This window comes from Nyctereutes procyonoides, unplaced genomic scaffold (assembly GCF_905146905.1).
Source record: "Nyctereutes procyonoides isolate TBG_1078 unplaced genomic scaffold, NYPRO_anot_genome, whole genome shotgun sequence".
Classification (NCBI taxonomy): Eukaryota; Metazoa; Chordata; class Mammalia; order Carnivora; family Canidae; genus Nyctereutes; species Nyctereutes procyonoides.
In genome coordinates, this window is record NW_026575034.1 from 15,464,540 (window position 1) to 15,484,620 (window position 20,081).

Sequence of the window (20,081 nt, forward strand, 5' to 3'; positions counted from 1 at the left end):
CCGTAAGCACCGTCTCTGGTTGCAGGATCCCGGGGGAAGGCAGGCTCCAGACCCTCCCCAGGCTTTGACTCCAGCTTCTGGGAGGTGCAGCCAGAGAGAAGAGTGGCACAGGCCGGTAGGTAGCAAACTACAGTGATGTGCGTGGTTGAAGGAAGGCCCTCGGTCTAAACCCAGGGCTGCTCCTGGGAGGCCGCATCTAATCTCCTACGAAAGCCTCAACTATAAAGCAGGAAGTTCGGAGGACTGCACAGTGACGGCAGCAGCCCCCCAGCGCCCGGTAGCAGGGCCCAGCCTCAGAACCTGAGACCAGCAACAGTGCAGCCACTGCAAGGGGGAAGGAGAGGGAAGGACGCCAAGCAGGCTGGGGACAATGACCAGCCCCAGGAGGCTCCTGCTCCCTTTCTCATTAAGGAAGCCCTGACGCTCACAGCCAGTTGGGAACAGTCACCCCTACCACGTGCGGGGCTCCTGGGGCTTGTGGCAGGCCGTGGGCCCTGCAAGCAGGGGGTCTGACCCCACAGCTCAGACACCTGGGAGCTCCTCAGACTTCACGAAGTCTGTCCCCTTCCTGGGAGCAATAGCTGCCAAGGCAGTCACCCCAGACCCACTTCACCTCCTGAGCTCCCCAGCCTGGGAGAGATGAGGATTCTGCTCCCAAGCACACTCTCAGCCATTCACAAATGCCAAGAAACCTGGCTCCTGTTTCTAGGAAAGATTCAGGTGCACTGGCTCAGGACAACAAGCCACTGTTTGCCGGATGTTCCACCCCCACTGGGAGCCCCCACCCACAAAGGGGTTGTAGAATACCCAGTATTTTTTGGGTTTATATCAAAACAAAGAAGGGAGGGACGACAGGAGGTCAGATTTACCTCCCTGCCCACACTGCCCTTGTGTGGCTGTCTCCAGTGGCCCAGTGTGTGAACCGGCTCCAAGGCGCTCTCCCAGAAAGACTCCATGGTGATGCCATGATACCCACGTGCAATTATTGCTTCCCTTGAGTTAGCAGAGATTGGACTATACTTTCCAGGCTTTAAATACAAGTCCCTAATAGGACCTTATTAACCACTTAGCTAATAAGCACTTTGTGCTGCTGAGCATTTATGCAATCCTGACTCAAGGAGCAATTACAGAAGCATGCCGAGGGCTGTAAGGTTGCTGGCAGGTGTCACCAGACCCATCTGTGCAGTCATGGGCTTGCTCAGTTGCTCTGGCAGGACAGGGCACTGCCTAGGTCACCTGGCCAGGTAATCTAGGATGAAGACAAAGTCTGGTCTTTCAATATGAGGCAAAAAGCCTCCTTCTCCCAGTTGCAATCACAGCCCAGCCCACTACAGCAGTTTCCCTAAGAACAACAAAAGCACCCTTAAGGAGAGCTTGGGAATCCCATGTGCCCCTCCCCACCTGATGGAAACCAATCCAGAGTCACCACTGGCCAATACCAAGAAGTGGACTGGACTATCTGGAGAGGTCACAGGGAGACCAGGTGATGGAGAACTCATCTCAAGAGGTGATGGGGGGCCCCCTGAAGCCCACCTCAAAGACCAGTGTGGGGGCAGACATTGCCCTGAGGATTATGGGTTCTCTTGTTTCTTATCAACAGGATGCCTTATTGGCTCAACAGAGTGAAGACATGACCAGCCAGACATGTGCTAGTTCACTTCTCCTCAAACTGTCAGTGGTAAATGACCAGATTTTGCTTTAAAAAAAAAATTCTAATCTGTTGTGACGTGGTATTTCTGGACATAACAAAAGTGAATTATTGGCAATAGGATCACATGCTTGGATGCATGGCAATGTCAGATTGCTCTATGAGTGTCTAATGCTCACTCTCACTTACTGTGCTCATTGGGTCACAGACCCAATGGACCACACGTTGAGTAGCACTGCTCTACACAACCAGGGAATTACCAGGCTCCTGGTAATTATCTTGGGATCCTAAGATAGAGATCAATTTGTAGAGAAACTTCCAGAAAACTCATCCTAGTGTTGACCTCAGAATGAGATCCAGAGGTTCTCAACAAGGAGATTCATGCCCTGAAAGGCAGGCCATATATGTTCCTGCGGAGGGCTGGTCAGGAGGAGAGTTTATAAGTTGGGTGAGTTTGTTCAAATGAAAGGAATGGCCAAAAATGATCCTATCCCAGTCACTAGTTTTTAAAGAACTGGTTATTCGGGAGGGCTGTGGGGCTGCTTTTGCAAACCTTTACGTGTCTCTCAATATTCTTATAATTTTGAAGAATTGGAGTATTTCTTATTACCTTCTTCCCCCTTTTGAATTCTAATTATTTTTTAGTTAATTAGAACAAGCTGGAACGGCTGGACATTTCTGGCGGGCCATTATCTCCCATTACATGTGATTAATCTCACATCCACCATTTCCCTCTGTGAGCCTCAGCTTCCTTATCTGTAAAATGGGGAGACCATTGCCATCCTTGCAGGGCTGCAAAAAAGGGTCACCAGGGAATCCAGGCCACACCTCGCATGGTACAGGACTCCCAAGAAGCACTTTACAGATAGTGAGTCCAAAGCACCACCACTGGTGTAGCTTTCTAGGACTTCTCTTTTCCTTTCTGAGATGGCCTTCACTCTGGGAAACTCTGGGTTCCTCGGGTTCCCTCCTCTGCACGAATAAGAACAATACGGCCCACCCCGGATGAGCACACCGGCTTCTCTTTGATGAGTCAGCTCAGATTCAAACACGGTGACATATCTGTTGTCACCAGAACCATCCCCAGAGTCTGTGGAAGATGGCTGGACCCCCACCAGGAGGCCCTCTTGAGGCAATCCTGGCGCTCTGAGCTCAGAACATGACAGTCAGTCCCTGGCTATACGTGAAGGAGCCTTTCTCGCCCAGCTCCGAGCTGAGCCATCTCCCTTCTGGTTTGCACTCCCTGATGTCACAACTGGGTCTTACTCATCCATATACTCCGGGCACAGGGTATTTGCTCTGAATGAGGGAGGAAGCAGGTCCCTGGGCCCACCTGGATCCCCCCGCAGGCCTGGAACTCAGCCAAGAATACCAGGTATGTCCAGGCTTTGCTCCACCACAGAGCTGGGCCACCTGGCCTGCCGCGAACATCATGAAGCCCATGCAGCTTGGGCAGGGTAAGGTGAGCCTCAAAGCTGAGAGCTCACAGGAAGGGGAAGCTTTGAAGGCAGGGCCAGGGGAAGTTTCTTGGGCCCATTCGGGCTGACACTCCCCTCTGAGGAGTCCCTATGGAAGAAACATTGGAGGATAGGCTGTGGGCCTGGGTGCCCAGTGATACGCTCGGGGCAAGAGCGAGAGAGGGCAACGATTGAAACGACCCTGTTTGAGGGGGTCCAGAAATGACATCCTCAGAGCTGAGACTCGGGCAGGCCTTTGGGGCTGTGACCTCCCCGTGGGCACCCACGTCTGCAACCTGCATCCCCTGGTGCCAGACACCGTGCTGTGATCATAAGCGTGTGGCCCGCACAGCCTTGCGAGGTGGGTCTCATAATCCCCCTTCGCAGATGGGGCAGCTGAGGTTCAGAGAGGCTCTAACTCACCTGAGGCCGCACTGTTCTTAAGTGGCTGGGATGGAAATGGAAACCTGAAGGCGACTTCTTTGCCTTTAGGAAGAGAGGAATCAACATGCATTTCAGGTAAAAGATCTCTCCTGGAATTCTCTTCCGCTGGGGAAAGAGCACGTTGACTGGACACTTCTGGCATTCTACATTTGCCAGGTCATTGCACTATTCCTGTCACCATCAGGGCTAGCTGCCGTCACCTCTTTTCTATAGGTTGGGGAACTGAGGTGCTGAGAGGTCCACCAACTCCTCCAAGGTCACACGGTGAGCACCCTGCTTCCCTGACACACACCAGCACTCTGCAAATTAAAATCCCCCAGGCTTGGGAGGCACATAGGACACCTCCAAAGGCAGTCCTATCCCAGGAACAAAGAGAAGGACAATGAGGTTGGGCGCAGCCTTGAGATCTAGCCTTGGATCAAATGAAAGGAAGACATAGTGCCCAGACAAGACTCACCTAGCTTCCCTCTAATGTGCAAATCTCTCCAGTAAACCCTGCAAATCCAGTTTTAAAACAAACACCCCGGGGTAGAGAAAGCTCCTTTTGTAATGCACATTGCTCTTCTAACCCAGGATGACTTAAACCACAGCTCCCCTTGCTCAAACACTCAGCCACCATCTTGTTCTTGCAAGAGCTCACCAGCCTTGGCAAGTGGCGAGCAGCCATGTGCGGTGCCGAATCAACTGGGACCTCCCTGCTTGAAAAAAGGAGTTAACTAATGGTTGATAGGGGGTTGAAAACACTATAGGAGGGCTGGTTTGATGGGATGGATGAGTCAAATGAATGCTGGAGACATAGGAGTGGATGTGATCCCTAGTCGGGTCCTTGAAAGACAAGACTCTGGTTAGGAACTAGATCCTAAATGAGAGGACCTCAATATGCCCTGGGACCATTCAGGCCAAACTCTCAGCAGCATCACTAAATCTTAAAGCAAAAAATCCACCTGAGAGGGCTGTCTGAAGACACAGCCCTGGCCACATCTCTCAGAACTGGTGTCCCAAGTCTGTATCCCCGTGAGTAACATATGGCCCCATCCCAGTCCAGGTAGGTCTGTTCCCATGTAGAGGGGATTATCCCTGGATCCTCAGAATTGGAGTGTAGCACTCTAGGGCAGGAAGAGAGACACAAGGCCTGCCTCAAGGTTGCCAAGGACTAAATATCAGTTTCCAAGTACATTTTCCTTCCTCTGGCTTCCCTGAATGGAGACAATTCTTGGGCCCTCAGGTAACGTGAGCAGCCCATAATCAGCTGGGAAGAAGTACTGCAACCTCAAGCTCTCTCCATGGGGGAGGCTCCCAGAGCTCCTTTAGGACAGAATGAAGTTTGTCACCAGGTTGTCACTGACCTCAAGGGGCAGCCGCCAATTCTTTTCAGAGGAGGCTGTCACCCTGCCAGGTTCTGTATGCACAAAACCTAGTGTTAAGTCAGTAGTAGGGTGGGGTCCAGGAGAGAGGGAAAGTGGTGGTGGTGGGTGGGGAGGAAGTTGCAGGGCCATTGGCAATATCCTGAGACTGCTGGAAACTGGAAATTCACCACTCACTCCTGTCTACAATGGCTTCACAGTGAGATCTGGAGGGCGCTGTGAATGTTGAGGCCAAACTAGGTCCTTTTTACAGAGAGACTAAGGCACCAAGATGGTAAGGGACTTGCCCAGTGTCCCAGAGTGGCCCTTTCGAAGAGCCCTCCACTCACTCCCAGCCACACTGTGAGAGGCACATCAGCCTGTAATTAATAGGCCCAATCGCACCATCACCTGATGGCCAAGGCTGGCTAAGGAGATGGGATAAGAAAAATGGGGGGGGGGTCACTGTTCGACCACAACCTGGTAGAAATAAAGAATAAAGCTGTAGGGGGGGAGTGGAGGGTGTGGGATTGGCCATCTCAAAGCCCATCCCATTTGCAGCTCTCGATGTGCTTGGGTGTGGAGCTCTACATGGCTACATAGACCTCTGAGCTGTGCCTCTGACAAGGCCTCCATTCACGCTTGGCCGCTGTGGTACAGAGAACACTGGGCCAGGGTCAGGAGTCGTGGGGACTAGTCTCCTCCTTGCACCTTTGTTTTCTTATCTGTGGCTCTACTCGTGCTCAGTTCTCTCTCCCAGGAAGAACCACCCCTACAACCACATTTAAAATTGCTACCCTTCCGGGTGCCTGGGTGGCTCAGTGGTTGAGCATCTGCTTTGGGCTCAGGTTGAGATCCCGGGGTCCTGGGATCAAGTCCTGCATCAGGCTCACTGCAGGGAGCCTGCTTCTCCTTCTGCCTGTGTCTCTCATGAATAAATCCATAAAATCTTTAAAAAAAATAAAAATAAAATAAAATTGCTACCCTTCCCCAGCATGCCAGGTCCCTGCTACCTGCTATAATTTTTCCATAGGAAGTACTGTCTTATGTTTTGATGTATTATATACTTTAGCTCTATGTTAACAAGATTGTTGATTTCCACCCACTAGGGCACAAGCCTCACCAAGGAAGGAATGTAAGTCTAGATCACGGATGCACATCCCAAGAGCCCAAAGTGCCTGACTCTGAGTTGCCTGTGGTTTAATAAATGTTTGTTGAATGACTGAATGTTCACTTGTTGGCTCGCTAAATGAGTGACATTGGTTTAAAGCTGCTCAAAGAGGCCAGTTGGAGGAGCAGCTGAGAGCCTCAGTGGAGCATGATGATGATGTGACAGGAGAGATGCCTACTGACAAGTGTCTCCATCAGACCCTGGTGGCGCCAGGGAAGACTGGGGCCAACTGCCTCTCACCAGCACCTCAAGCACCTACTGGAAACCAAGTCAGGGAACTTGGAAAGCATGGTGGCTTTTCTTGCCCCAGCTCTGCCCTCAAGCCAGGTCACCCTGAGCATGAAAGAAAGGCAGAGGCTAGAGAGGACCCCGACCAGGGCCAGCCAATGAGGGGCTGGGCCACAGAGCAGCACGGTGTGGGCCAGGCTGCCCAGCCAAGAGCACCAGCCACTGCCCATCTGTGCCCAGGCACCCTCGCCTCTTCTCACCCGGCCAAGGGCGCCACAACAGGAAGCACCCCCTCCCCTAGGGATGGCTCCTCTCCTGAGCTGGGCAAAATGGCTGCTCTAGAGCTTTGGTGATCATGATGACAAAAATGCCAGTCCTCACCTAGACAGCTCAGTGTTACGTGAGCCAGGGGTCACTCTCTTGCTGATGAGAAAATACAGAAGCTCAGACAGGTCAGGAGACCTAAGGTCAAAAGGCTGACCAGTGGCTGACCTGGAACAAGATGGGGCCTGTCTTGCCCTCTTGGCCATGGCTGTCTTCAGCGGCGCTGCACATCAGCTCCATGTCACCTCCCACAGCCCTTCCAGTGATGCTTCATACCCATACTGGGGATCATGGATGGGGTGGGACTGATAATATCCCTTGCTCCTTTCTTAGAGACCCTACCTGTACCCTTCTCCCCACAGCAATGAGGGTCCCAAGCACAAACCAAGAGGCAGCTCCTAATTTTTCACGAAGGCAACGGCAGGTTGCTGGTTTGTGCTTCAGCCTAACAGCACAGAAGCCAACGAGCGGTAACTGTGATGGAGAACACTCAGCCTTGCGCGCCAAGATGAGCCTGGGGGAGCTGGGCAGACCGGATGTGGTCGGAGGAGCACAGTTTGCGAGGAAGAGACCAAAAGCTAACTTCACGAGCAACAGCTAAAGAAGTGGGCTACACATTCGTTTTTAGGCTCAGCCGCTCCAGGGGCCAAGTTTCCTGAAGACCACCACTGTCCCACCCCAGCCTGGTTCTCAGCATACCTGGTAACAGGCAGGCAAGTGGAAACCATGAAAAGTGCTCCAGAACCCCAATTTAAACACCGTTCAAGGGTGTATGTCACGATCTACTTAAAGTTAGCTTCCCACCTCCTGCCCTCCTCTGAGCCAACCTTAGCGCTGCTACCTGAGTCATCCTTCCAGAACACAAAGCAGTGGCTTCAGTGGCTCTAAGAGGGCAGAATGAAACTCTTTAATATGAAGAGTGGGCTGACTTCCACCTTCCTCCTCCACATTCCCATAAATACTTTTATTCTCAAAGCAAGTTGCACCGGAATCTTCTTTCCGTTCGCACAAACCCTGTCTGCCTTCTTTTGCACAGGCCAGACCTTCCCAAAACCTTTGCCCTTCCCCTTCCGTATAACCCTTGACACTTGGTTCCTGAATCACCTCCTCTGTGAATCCTTTCCAGGCTTCTCCCCTCTGGGTTCCTATACACTTGCCCTTTGTATCCTCCAGAATTAATGGATGGTATCGAAAAGTAGGAGGTTCGCCATGTGGAATTGCCATTTCCTTAGGTCAAAAACAGCCAAATCCTGGCAATCTCCTATGGAAAATGTTGCTCACTTCTACACTAATGTGCTGTTTGTCACCAACTGGAGTAAGAGAACTGTGCCACCCTCCTTCCGTGTGTTGGCATCTGCCACACGGTGGCATATGGTGGGCGCCCAAGCAATGCTTGCTGCACGGACAGCACCGTTTGACAAGTTTTCGTGTGCCGCCTGTTCCACTCTGTTGCTTCCTCCAACACAGAAACCACCGAATCCAGGGCTGTTGTAAAGCATCTTACGCATTTTCATCGCGGCCAAAGCAAGCTCCAGATGTTTGTCTGCGCAGGTCAAGCAGAGCAGGAGAACGTCTCAGAACATGCAGGGAGTGGGGAAAGCTAATTGCTCAGGACGACTACCTTTCTGGCAGGAGAAACAGAGTCAACAGTCGATGGAGAGGAAGCAGCGGCTGGATCGGGAGACGGAAGGCAGGAGGGAGAAGCCGGAGGGTGAGTGAGAGACAGGCCTTTAGAAAGTAGTTTATTCTGCACAGAACAGAAACAGAGGAAACTGTGATTATCCCCGGGAAGTGCAGGCTGGAGCCTGCCTCCAGAGTGTAGCCCCAGGCCTACACATTCAGGGAAGGGGAAAGAAACCCAGGACGGACGGTGTCTCAGGACAAAAAAGAGAAGCCTCTGTCTTTGGAGCCCAGCAGGACGGTCTGGCTTCTGGAAATCCTGCATTCTGCTACAACTACCCCGGCTCCCTCGTCACACCAAAGTAGCTGGAGTGGATCCGTCCTGTTCCTGCGTACGTCTGCCACAGGATGGATACCAGAGCGAGCACCTGACGCTCTCACTCTGGAGCTTGGTATGAAGTAGCAGCTGGAACCTTAGGAAAGGAGAACCCTGGGCCACGGTGGGGCAGATGGCCACAGCAGGGGCCTCTATGGCACCCTGGGACCCAGAAATGAACTAGATGCAAACCTCCTTCCCGTGGCAATGACTCTGCCCAGTTAGCAGAGGACACAGGTCTGGAGGAGACTGAGCGAAAGCAGCAGAGGAGTTTCGTTCTGGAGACCAGGCTGTCTGCAGGTGAGGGGGCACCTGACATGCACGGGCACTGGGGGGCCTCGTTATCAACCCTTCCCTCTCTTGCCAGGCACTCTCTCTCCTTTTCAGCAAGTTTCTAGGTAAGTACCTGGCCTGCGGAGGGCCGTGCTTCCCATTCTAAGGCAAAGCCATTCTTCTTGGCTGATGCTGCCTTTCGGAAACGCAGAGCACAGGTTACAGCCTATGCTTAGCTCATCATGCAGGATCTCCCTGGTCGGGGCCGTGGGGAGAGATCTCCAGGGTGCCTCAGAACATCATGCTTTCGCTTTAGGGAGCTGTGACGGGACTCCTGCCACTGACCAGCTTTCCTTCTTTGCGGTGGCTCTTAGGAAGCTCAGCGCCTACTCAGACCTGTCTGAGATCTAACAGCATACGTCTCTGCTCGTAACATTTTCCTTTGACCTGAGCCTACGTGATTATCTTGGTCTCCCCTTTGTCATGACTGATCTACGTATTTTTGCACCTGCTCGTTGGAGTCTTTTTTAGATGCCAGCCCAAATTCTAGAGTGACTCAGAAAGTCAATAGCCCCTCATGCCAGAAAAGGAGGAGGGAGGAGGAAATGAAGCTCCAGAGACCGACTTGTGGCCACTTGGCTAGACGGCCAACATCTGGGCTCCTGGGGGGCTCCGGGAGCCCCTTGTTTACCTGCGGGAAATCCCCGTGTCCAAACATGGAGGCAAGGTGAGCCGCCTTCTCCTTAATGTTCTTTTTGTGAAATTCCCTGTTGGCCAAGTTCTGAGCCCTCTTCTGCAGGCAAGGCGAGAGATGGGAAAGAAAGAGAGACAGTGACAGGGACTATGGTGCTGGCCTCCAGCAGAGTGGCAGGATGGGATGGGAGGCAAGGTGTGAAGAGCATGAGAAGGAACCCACCCTGGGCAGAGGAGACAGAGGAGGGAAGGAAGGCGCCCCAAACCCAGGCAGAGGCAGGGCAAAGAGCGGGGCTTTCACCTGGACAATCTTGTCCTCCACTTGCTGCAGCCGCCGCAGCACCCCGGAAAGGGCCAGCGCTCCCTGGCAGGTGGGAGGCAGGGCAGCAGTGTTTTCTGGCCCACCCAGCTGCAGGTCAGACTTGGCTCTGGCTCTCCAGGGCCTGCTCGGGCACTCGCCGCCAGCAGACACTTGCTTTAGCTCTCGGAGCACGTGCCCCGTCACAACCACGGAAGGGAACTGGGAGAGAAGGAAAATCAAGCTTCCTTCCCGACTGTGGCCCATTCATACACCCTCCTCCCCGGCCCCCACCACGAGCAATTCCCACGAGGACCAGGGACAAAGGGCACAGCCGGTGCCACTGTGAGTTACAGACCCAACTAACTGCAGGTACCGACTCTGCGCCACCTGACATCCTCATGAACCATCCATAGTCTCGGGCCTCACCCCAGACCCATCGGGTCAACACCTGTACAAGCCTGGTCTCGGTCCTAGCTGCACCCAGAAGTCACCTAGGGGACTTAGAAAAAGTCACCCAAGTTTGGACCCAGCCCCCAGAGAGTCCAGGTCAACTGGTCTGGGGCTGGGTACCAGACTGTGATATTTTTGAAAGAGCTCGCTAGGTGATTCTTAAGCACACGAGCATAAAATCTCTGCAACATTTCCTCACTGAGTTCACTCAACTCCACCACCTGGGAGCGACACAATGTTCCAATTGCTGGCTAGACATTTCTGAATACCACGCTCAATAATAGTGACTCAGTTCAAACTCCAAACCCAGAGATGCTAGCTGGAAAAAAGCCTTGGTGTGTGGCTGCCAGCTGCCTCCCAGGCCCCGGGCAGGTCCTCATCTGCTTGGGCACCAGGGAGGTCCTTCACCACATGCCAGCCTTACCCCTTCAGTTGACCCCCTGCGCTCATTCCACCGCCCCTGTCACTTATCCACCTAGTTAGAAATCTCCTACCCAAGTGCCTGCCAACAAAGCCAAGTGTCCCGGAGCATCGCACGAACACCCCATGTGGTGCAGCTTGTTTCCACCCAAGCAACAAGTCGGGCAGAGGGACACTCCTGACTGGCACCTATTTCAAGATGCTGCAGACTCAGTTACTCTTACCTATACGTTGGGTCTGCCTTCCCAGCGAATCTACAATCAGCCCTGCATGGGGTGCACAGAGAGCCATGGACCCCACCCCTCTGGATCAAAGTCCCCTCTGACTTCACCAAGACAGGGTCCACTGGAAGGAGCCCTACCTGCCTTTTCAGAGGAGGTGATGGGCCGGGTGTGGGCTCCTCCGGCCTGGGGCAGCGAGAGTTAACAGGTGGGTCAGAGGAAATGCGCAGGACAGGCTTACCTATCCCTGAGACACGGCATTCCTGGGAGGAGGAAGGTGAGTCCCCAAAAGCAGCCGCAGGAAACATGAAGGAAAAGGTGAGTCAGACTGAGACACTTGGAGGGAGGAGAGCAGGAGAGGTGGGCAGAGAGTTTGCAAGAACAGAGAGAATCCTGGGCTGAGCTCCTGCAAGCCGGGCCCAGCTGGGAAACTTGAACCCCTGTTTCTCTGTCCGTGTGAACAGCAAGTCCTGGAGTCCCCTTCTCTTGGACAACGTGTAAATCCCAGGGAGGCCTCGCTTTTGGCTCAGACCTGGGGCGCTGGGCCAGAGCCTATGCCAAGCCAAGGTGGCCAGCCCTGGAGTCCTTCTGGAAATGGCAGTTTCCTGCACGCGAGATGACGGGGATGCTACGTTCCTTCTGATGGCAGAGAACCCTCACTGACGCTTGGGGACTTCGAAGGGGCAAGTGAGGAAAAAAATTATTATAAGTCTCAGGAAAATGGCCCCCCTGATAAAAAAAAAAAACAAAAAAAAAAACAAAACTTGGCTTCCTGGGGAAGGTGTGTTTGTCCAGGAGGGACATGGTCCACCAGGTAGACATTTAGGATTGCCTGTTTTCTGTCCTCCTCCTGAGAGGAGCCTGATTCTGACTTAGGAGAGGTGTTCTCGGGATCCCTGGGTGGTGCAGCGGTTTGGCGCCTGCCTTTGGCCCAGGGCGCGATCCTGGAGACCCGGGATCGAATCCCACATCGGGCTCCCGGTGCATGGAGCCTGCTTCTCCCTCTGCCTGTGTCTCTGCCTCTCTCTCTCTCTCTCTCTCTCTCTCTCTCTCTCTCTCTCTCTCTCTCTCTGTGTGTGTGTGACTATCATAAATAAATAAATTAAAAAAAAAGGAGAGGTGTTCTCCAAAAAAGAACCAAACCCCTTGTCCCAAGCTTTTGTCATTTGACAGCGGCATCCCAAAAGAATTCAGGGGAGCAAAATGAACCATGCAGTGTAGACCATGGAGTCAAGAGTCTGAGAGCAATCAGCTTGGTGTGCAGCCTGCCCCACGGCATTCTGCTTCCCTCAGCCTCCCAGCCACCCCGGTCAGACACAGCGGCCCCCACCAGCCTGACCCAAGGGAACACGGAGGAGGAGACATCAGAGAACACTTGGGGGGTTGGTCCCCACGGAGCTGAGACCCGTGACTCGGTTTCCCCTGGTTTGCACAGGGCTTCTCACTTTGGACTTAGACTCCTAGGCAGCCAGTGTCTCTCAAGCTCCCTTACGCTGTACCATCTCAAGGATGGCCGCAAATCAAGTCGTGGTTACAAGGTAAAACCAAATTCCGGATTTCTTCTCCAGTGCAGAACAGGCATCAGCAAACTACGGTCCTCGGGCCAAAGCTGGCCTGCTGCCTGTTTTTGTACATTAAGTTTCGTTGGCACACAGCTACACAATTTGTTTAAGTCCTGTCCACGGCTGCCTTCCTGCTACAACGGCAGAGATGAAGTAGTTGTAAGAGAGACAGGATGGCTCCCGAAGCCTCAAATATTTGCTCTCGCCTCAATTTGCTATCTGGTCCTTCCTGGAGAAGTCTGCTGACTCGATCTAGAAGGAGCCCCAGCCTCACCTGAGCCAGGCCTGGCTGGCATACCTGAAATCCACCACTAGCCTGAACGTTTCTGCTGGCTTCTCAGCAGGTTCTGGTCACCTGGAAGGCAGGTCCAGTGAGCATCTGACAGGACTCACCTGCTTCAGGAGTGAGGGGTTCCGAGAGTTCTCCTCAAACTTGGCCAGCAGCTGACTTGCCATGGACTTGACTTTGTTCTGGCTCCCAGCTTCTTTACCGCTGCCATCCTCTGGACAGGAGCGCAGGCTCCGTCTGGGATAGGCTGAAGGCTGCAAAGGCCAAATGAACACTTTGGTTGTTGGATGCCGGGACCCAGATAGCAGGAAGGGACCTGGGGACTTAGGACACTGGACCAGTTTCCTGAAGAAGGATGCCAGGGCCTGAGGAAGTACGGCAGGACCAACAGGTGATGCCAACTGAGACGATGCTCACGTCTTCCCAAAGGACAGGCACACCTGCTTGGGAGCCAGACAGGGTTTGAAAATGGCCTCTTTCACCTCCCAGCCCATTGACCTTGGCAATTTACTTAATTTCCCTGAAGTTTCCTCATTTGTAAAAAGGGAACATAACCCACTGCATTTGGTTGTTGCAAAAGTCAAATATAATGATGAAGTGATCAGCAAAACAGTTTTCCAAACACACCATGTGGCTGCCAGAGGTGAAGAGTAGGGGGGGATGAGGGAAGTAAGGGCGGGGGCGTCAAGGCAAGGCACAGGCTTTGGGTTTCTTTCTCCTCTCTCCTCTGCGCCCCACTCCCAACCGCAACCAGTCCTGCTCTGCGGTCGCTATCTTAAAGAAACATCTTTCAATCTGGAAATAATTTTAGATTTACAGGAAAGTTACACAGCAGAGAGAGTTCCTGTACACCTTTCATCTAGATGCACCTAATGTTAGCATCTAGAATAATCGTGGTACTGTCATCAAAACTAAGACATTAACACCGGCTCGGTTCTATGAACTAAGCTTGAGACTTGGTTCGGACTACCTCAGTTTCCCACCCATGTCCTTTGGGTTCCAGGGCACCAGCCCAGGTCTCATATGGCATTTTGCCCCATCTCCCTCATCTGTAAGAGTTTCTCCATCTTTCTTTGCCTTTCATGACTTGGACAATTTTGAAGGAAGGCTCGTCAGGTATTTTGTACAGAGCCTCGCAGGCTGGGTCGGTACTGATGTTTTCTCATGATCAGACTGGGGTTACGGGTTGTGGAGAAGATGCTACAAAGCAGAGACGTGCCTGGGCATGTGATATCAATGTGACTGTTGACTGGTGAGATGCTGGCTGTCATCAACTGGTTGTGCTGTTTTTACAAAATGGAGTTCTATGTAAGACTTCTTTAGCTCATCTGCTAAAAAACAAAACTTGGGGAATTACCGGTGTTCACTGAATGTCTGCTCTCCTTACCAAAGGACCTGTTCCCATAGGCCCGAGGAGCAATGCCACCATCCTATCGGTGGGCACTATGCTTTCTCAAGGAGGCCATGAATCTTTCTCATAGGAACAGATGTTCTCAAGGCAACTAAGATGTGTTCACTCAGAAGTGTCATGGGAAGAGGCAAGCTAAGGTCAATTGATTTTTTTTTTAAGATTCCCTAAGAGGAGTAGCCCCAGGGGAAGCCTTGTATGCACAGCCGCTCTGAAGTGTTGGACAAACACAGACCAGAGAGTCACTCTCCACTTCAAAGTGCGGAACGCTACTGCATATCAATGTAGGCTGGAGTGGAAGAGGCTAAGTTCACTGGAGTGGTCCCTGTTTGCACAAGGACAGAGTCAGCCAGGACCCGGGCCCTGGGTGGGTCTCTAAGACGAGCGCTTCTCAGATGTTAATGTGCATACAAATCACTCTGGGTCTCTTTCAAATGCAGATTCAGATCAGTCAAGGGCGGGCCCTGACAATGCATTTCTAACCAAGGGCTGGCTGACGTTCACCGGCTGACGCTCACGCTGCGGGTGCCTGGCTCCCAACATGGAGTAGCAAGAATTTGGAAAGAATAATTGCTTAGTTAAATCTGACTTTAGAAAAACAGCTGGCTCAGATCAGCCCAGAAACATCTCAGAAGGGGCAGGTGGAACCGATTTCTTCCCGCACTCTGACTCCTGTGCAGCCATCAACAGAAAGAGGACACACACTCTCAGATAAGCCGCGGACAGCGGGGTGGCTCAGTCCCTTAAGCATCTGCTCAGGGTGTGATCCCAGGGTCCTGGGATGGAGCCCCACATTGGGGCTTCTCCCTCTCCCTCTGCTACTCCCCCTGCTTGTGCTCTCTCTTTCTGAAATAAATAAAATTTTTTTTTAAAAAGCCACAGATGAAAGGCAGGAGCAGACTTCCACCTGAGACATCGTGCATCACAGGGACTCTCCTAGGGAGGAGGAAGAGGCAAATCACAGGCATTTAAAGTGAGAGCCAGGACACTGGGAGATCTCCCCCACCCTGGTCATCAGCCTCTGCTTCCTCCTTTCAACTACCTCCCTACTCACTGCCACCTTGCTCACACTAGCACCAAGAGAAGGAGAGGCGACAGCTCTTGAGATCAAAGAGGTTCTAGAAAAGGTTTGGACAAAGGTGATTTGAACTCATTGGATAAAATGTGTTTGGGCGCATTTTTGGACGTGCACTGAAGTCCAGGGTTCGGTTATCAGAGCGCCCCGTTGCCCCTTCCAGAAAATGGGGTAAGTAACAGGCAGCTTCCCCTCCACCCAGGATGGGCCTTGTAGCTCTCTCTGTTATAAAGGTCACAGTTTTGAGAACCAGAGTCTGTAGGGACGTGGGTGCTTCACTTTGACCAAGTAGCCTGTATTTTTCGGCTTTCACCAGAAGGTGGCACTTGTGGGCACCGGGACCTGTGCCTTCGAGACGGCAAGGGCCGGAAACTAGGTGGAAAGTAGGCCTGGGAGCCTGGGGCGACTGCTGGTGCCTGGTTACTCCTCGCTGTTGACGGCGACGCTTGATTAGCACAGGTGCCCGAGAGCACGCTCGGCTCAGTATACACGTCCCCTTAGTTAATCTTTAAAAATCCTGCCAGAAGTTGCAAACATTTCAAATGCATCGTCTCCTCACACAGCCGAGGGCCGGCCAGCCCCGGAGGCGGCGTTTCTCCAGGTGCCTGCTAGGAAGCAGCGGATGGACGGAGGCCCAGAGCCCGACGGTTTCTCCATCAAGCCAGGCCCGGAGCCGAGTGGCTCTCGGGAGGGGAAGGGGACGGGCCAGCGTGTGGCCACTGGCCGGCAGGCAAGCAGCCCTCGCTCACACTGACGCCGCGTGCACGCACCTCGTCCAGGTTGTTGAAGCCTTTCCGCCTCCGTTTGTTCATGTCGTTGTCTTCAGTCTGGGTGTCCACCTGCAGCGGCCAAGAAAGCGTGGTGAGCTCAGGGCCAGCGAGGGGTGGGGTCCCACCGACAGCCCTGAGGCCACAGGGCTGGCCGGGCCGATGCCACCCTGCCTGCAGCCAGCTGCCAGCCCGGGAGACAGATGGACATAAATCAGCCCGCAGCCTGGCAATGCGATCACCCCGAACCTAGGGCGAGGGGTGGGGGCGGCGGCGGGGTTCTATCAGAAGGGGTAGGAATCACATCCCCAAAGATCATTCTGAAACATCCCAAAGCACAGAGAGTCCCGTGACACGGGCAGGGCAGGGGCTGTCTCTGTGGTCGACGTGACCCCGGGCTCAGAGCATCAGAGCCAGGCCTGCTGATGCCCCTCAGCATGCTGCCGTAAGGAGACCACTCCACAGGCGGGGATTCCTGGGGCTCACGTCAGCTGTCGAGGGGGTTGATGGCAAATTACATCTGCCATTGGGTCACTGTTGCAAATGCCAGTAAATGATATCTTATCAGCTTTAAGGGAGCATCAGATATGGTCTGAAAACTATGGCGGCCATCCAGCTGTGTTGGTCCAGGACCATTTTGATTTATCGTTTCCCCAGCAGAATTATTTATAGCTTGGTTTCATTTCTCCCCTGGCACAGTACTTCCCTTTTGCTATTACATAAATCTTAGCCTTCACGATGGTGTATACGGTGGTGCAGAGTTTTGAACCCACATTTCCCAACCAACTTTGGGTTATCTATTGGCAGATATGTGACAATATGCCAAGTGCAAACAACAGGGTGGAAGGTGTTCACAATGCAACATAAAGCTCAGTCACAAATATGCATCCTAGTGCTTGGAAATGGATCTCTCTCTCTCTCTCTCTCTCTCTCTCTTCCCCAGAGACAGAGTGGGGGAAGAGGAGCAGAGAGAGGGAGAGACAACCTTAAGCAGTCTCCACACCCAGCACCAAGCCCAACGTGGGGCTCAATCTCCACCCTAAGATCATGACCTGAGCTGAAATCAGGAGTCAGATGCTTAACTGACTGGGCCACCCCGGCACCCCTGGTACCACTCTTAATGAAGGAACAGTTTATTTATTTTTTTTTTTAGGAGCAAAGTTTAGTGAAAAAAGAAAGCGTGTGTGAGGTTGAACATGGAGATGAATCGATAAGCAAAAAATACATAATACTATGAACCAAAGACGACGGAGACAAGGGCACAGGTACAATCTGAAAAATGAAGCCAGTTGTTTGCACAGTGAGTGTTGCCGTGAACCCACACTACATATTCTGCATGTGTTCAAATCTTTTGTATTTCACAATAAAGACTTTTTAAATTTTGTTATTTGCTTTCCGTGTCTCATTGTGTCCTTCTTAATGAATGTCCATCTTTTGTTTCTCATGCTTTTCTCATTTACAGCAAAACTGCCTTACAGCCAAATAGTTCCAGAGCACAACTGCTTGCAGCAAAGATGCTTAGGGTGAGACTACCAGGACCCTAGCGCCACTGGTCCCCAGCTGGGGCCTTCTCCAAAAGCCAGCTCCCAGAGGGCCATGGAACTTCCCTCCACCCCCAAGCCTCCTCCACACTCAGGGCCCCCAGAGCAGGCCAGCTTACACCCCAGCCTTTGTTTCACTGACCATGCAGCAGGAAGGGGTGCTGGCCATTCTCCCCGCCTGGAGCCCAGCCCAATTAGCCCCACCCTCCTACCTTTGCTGTGCTGCAGGAAGGATCTTTTACCTTCTGCTTGTTCTGCAATTACTCGGAGCCCCTAGCACACACGACTGTGTACCCACTTGCTCTCAGCAGAAAGCACCTGCTTCCCCTGCGTCCGTATTCCCATCACCTCTGCCCTCTTCCCACATTAACCAGTATCTTTAATATTTTCAAAGAGAAGATTCATCACAGTTTAGTCATTGATATTTGTTCAAAAATTTGACCCTTCTCTTGTTCAGGCAAGCACAGAACAGATCAAAGGGCCCTGCCTTCCATTTAACATTTTTTCTCAGCTCCTAATAAATCATTATTCTGTGAATGGAAATGATTTCAACCCAAATGCTTGGGCAAACACCAAGAGAAACAGATGAAACAGATGACCTTATTCTCAACAATGTTGGGTCTTAGAGGCCCAGGCTGTCTGGGGTCCCAGCTCCACTGCCTGTGAATGGCTTGCTGGCTGAGACTGGGGCCGGAGAAAGTACAGGATGTCCTACCCAACAAGAACACTGCATGCATAATCTTAGGGTTTTCAGTTGGAGTTTTTTTGTGTGTGTGTGATTGTTGTTTCCACCTTAAATGAAGACTTGGCTTTTCTCTCAAAGAGCAACACATCCTACTCTCTCTTTTGCATTCAACAGCTCGGGGCTTGACTGTTCCAACATCAAAGCCTGTGTAGATCCAAACCCAGTATGTTAGCCACAGGCTCACTCGAAGTGCTCCTGGGATGGAGTGTGCCGAGGAGCAGCACCTGAGAAGACCCCAGATCCTTCAGGGGAAATCAAAGAAGTGGGTGGGGCGACCTCCACACCTCTGACTCAGGCTGATCCATGGGACAATAAAAATGCCGTCTATATGAAAGGTTAGCAACATACATACCCAAACGGTCTCTACTCTTCCTTACGGATTTATCCTGGAAGCACGGATTCTCAACTAAAAAGTCAGGTTAAAACAGAAAAGTGGAGAAACTCAAACTCAATTAGGGGTTTACCTAATTTTTTCTTATGTATATCTCTCTATCTGCAAGCCAACGTTGCCTTACTACCCCCCATCTCCTTAGACTTTATTTTGCTCTACAGAGAACGGAATACAAGAAGGAAGAAAATACCTATGGTGCCCAGCGAGAGAGAGAGAGAACATGAAAATACAGAAATAGCTCACTTTCTTTTACTATTAATTTTTTCCCATCTGTCCCCTAGGAACACGTTTTCATGATTTCCCAATGATCCGAAAGAGTCCATACACTAGAGGGCATTTATTAAATTAATTGGTGTCCCCATTTAAAAAAAAAAGAGATGTATTTGCTAATCTATTTATTTGATCAGTACAAGATAACCATGTCCTCATAAAGCTCGACTTTGGGTGACTTTAGCCCAAAGGAAACCACCTTTATATTTAACTAGCTAACGTAGCCTAACCCTGGAGAAATTTAGATCTGGGGCATAGGAGGAGAGATGAGCCATTGCAGGCAATGGCTTGGTTGAGGGGGGAGGCAGCAGTGATATTTAGAAAGATGGCCAGTGACGCTGGCGAGAGAACTCTTCTCTTCTTCGGTAACAGAGTAGTAGTAAGGAGTTATGAGTTCAAGTTCTGACGTGACTTACTTCCCAGCTGTGTGACCTTAGGAAAATCACCTAACTTCTCTGATTTCAGCTTCCTTATCTCTTATTTCCTCACCTAGATATACCACCCAGCTCTTATTGTAAGGATTAATGAAGTCATGCGCATAAAACACTTCTTGTAAGGTGCTATATAGATGTTAGGCACCGTTACTTAGGTTAACGCTAGTTAATAGAATTAGGAACTGCAAATTCTAGTTCGGACTTTGACTTTTACCACCTATAAGACATCGTGATTTAATCTCCCCACAGCCAAGATTCCCTTTCTCTAAAACTGGGATGAGAATACACGCCCAGGCTTCCTCAAAAGCGAACACAAGGAGCACACAATGAGCTATACGTGAGATTGCTTTGTACACTGTTAAGGTGGGACACTGGCCATGGTTGTAGTGCAGAACCAAGCGTTCTATCCCATTACTTTGACTCATTTTCTCTGAAAAGAGGCATCTTCGTTGAATCGGTACTCCTAAAGGGACAGGAGCACTCATCTGAGGAGCCCTTCCCACATGGCCGGGCAGGTGCTCCGACCTGCAGCACACATCTGTTCATGCTGTCTTTTTGGCAATGCAGTGCAATGCAGTGTTGATGCGACTGCAATCATTTTGCAGACAAGCAAAGGGACCTTCTGAGAGG

At 51.7% G+C, this 20,081-nt stretch overlaps 1 protein-coding gene across 11 annotated transcripts in view; it reads right to left on the reverse strand.

Annotated features, from left to right (window-relative positions):
- The window catches only part of MICAL2 (microtubule associated monooxygenase, calponin and LIM domain containing 2), a 223,669-nt gene that overhangs the window by 97,115 nt on the left and 106,473 nt on the right, over positions 1-20,081 (reverse strand). For 4 of the 11 annotated variants that reach the window (XM_055317600.1, XM_055317597.1, XM_055317605.1 and 1 more), the window contains exons 15-17: positions 16,074-16,142; positions 12,925-13,074; positions 3,529-3,591 (exon numbers count right to left, since the gene is read on the reverse strand). In XM_055317600.1, the coding sequence (XP_055173575.1) occupies positions 3,529-3,591; positions 12,925-13,074; positions 16,074-16,142 (282 nt within the window). Of the gene's footprint in view, positions 1-3,528; positions 3,592-8,236; positions 8,363-9,575; positions 9,678-9,878; positions 10,098-11,109; positions 11,233-12,924; positions 13,075-16,073; positions 16,143-20,081 lie in introns of all 11 variants that reach the window. The other 7 variants (XM_055317596.1, XM_055317603.1, XM_055317602.1 and 4 more) reach the window with 3 other exon arrangements.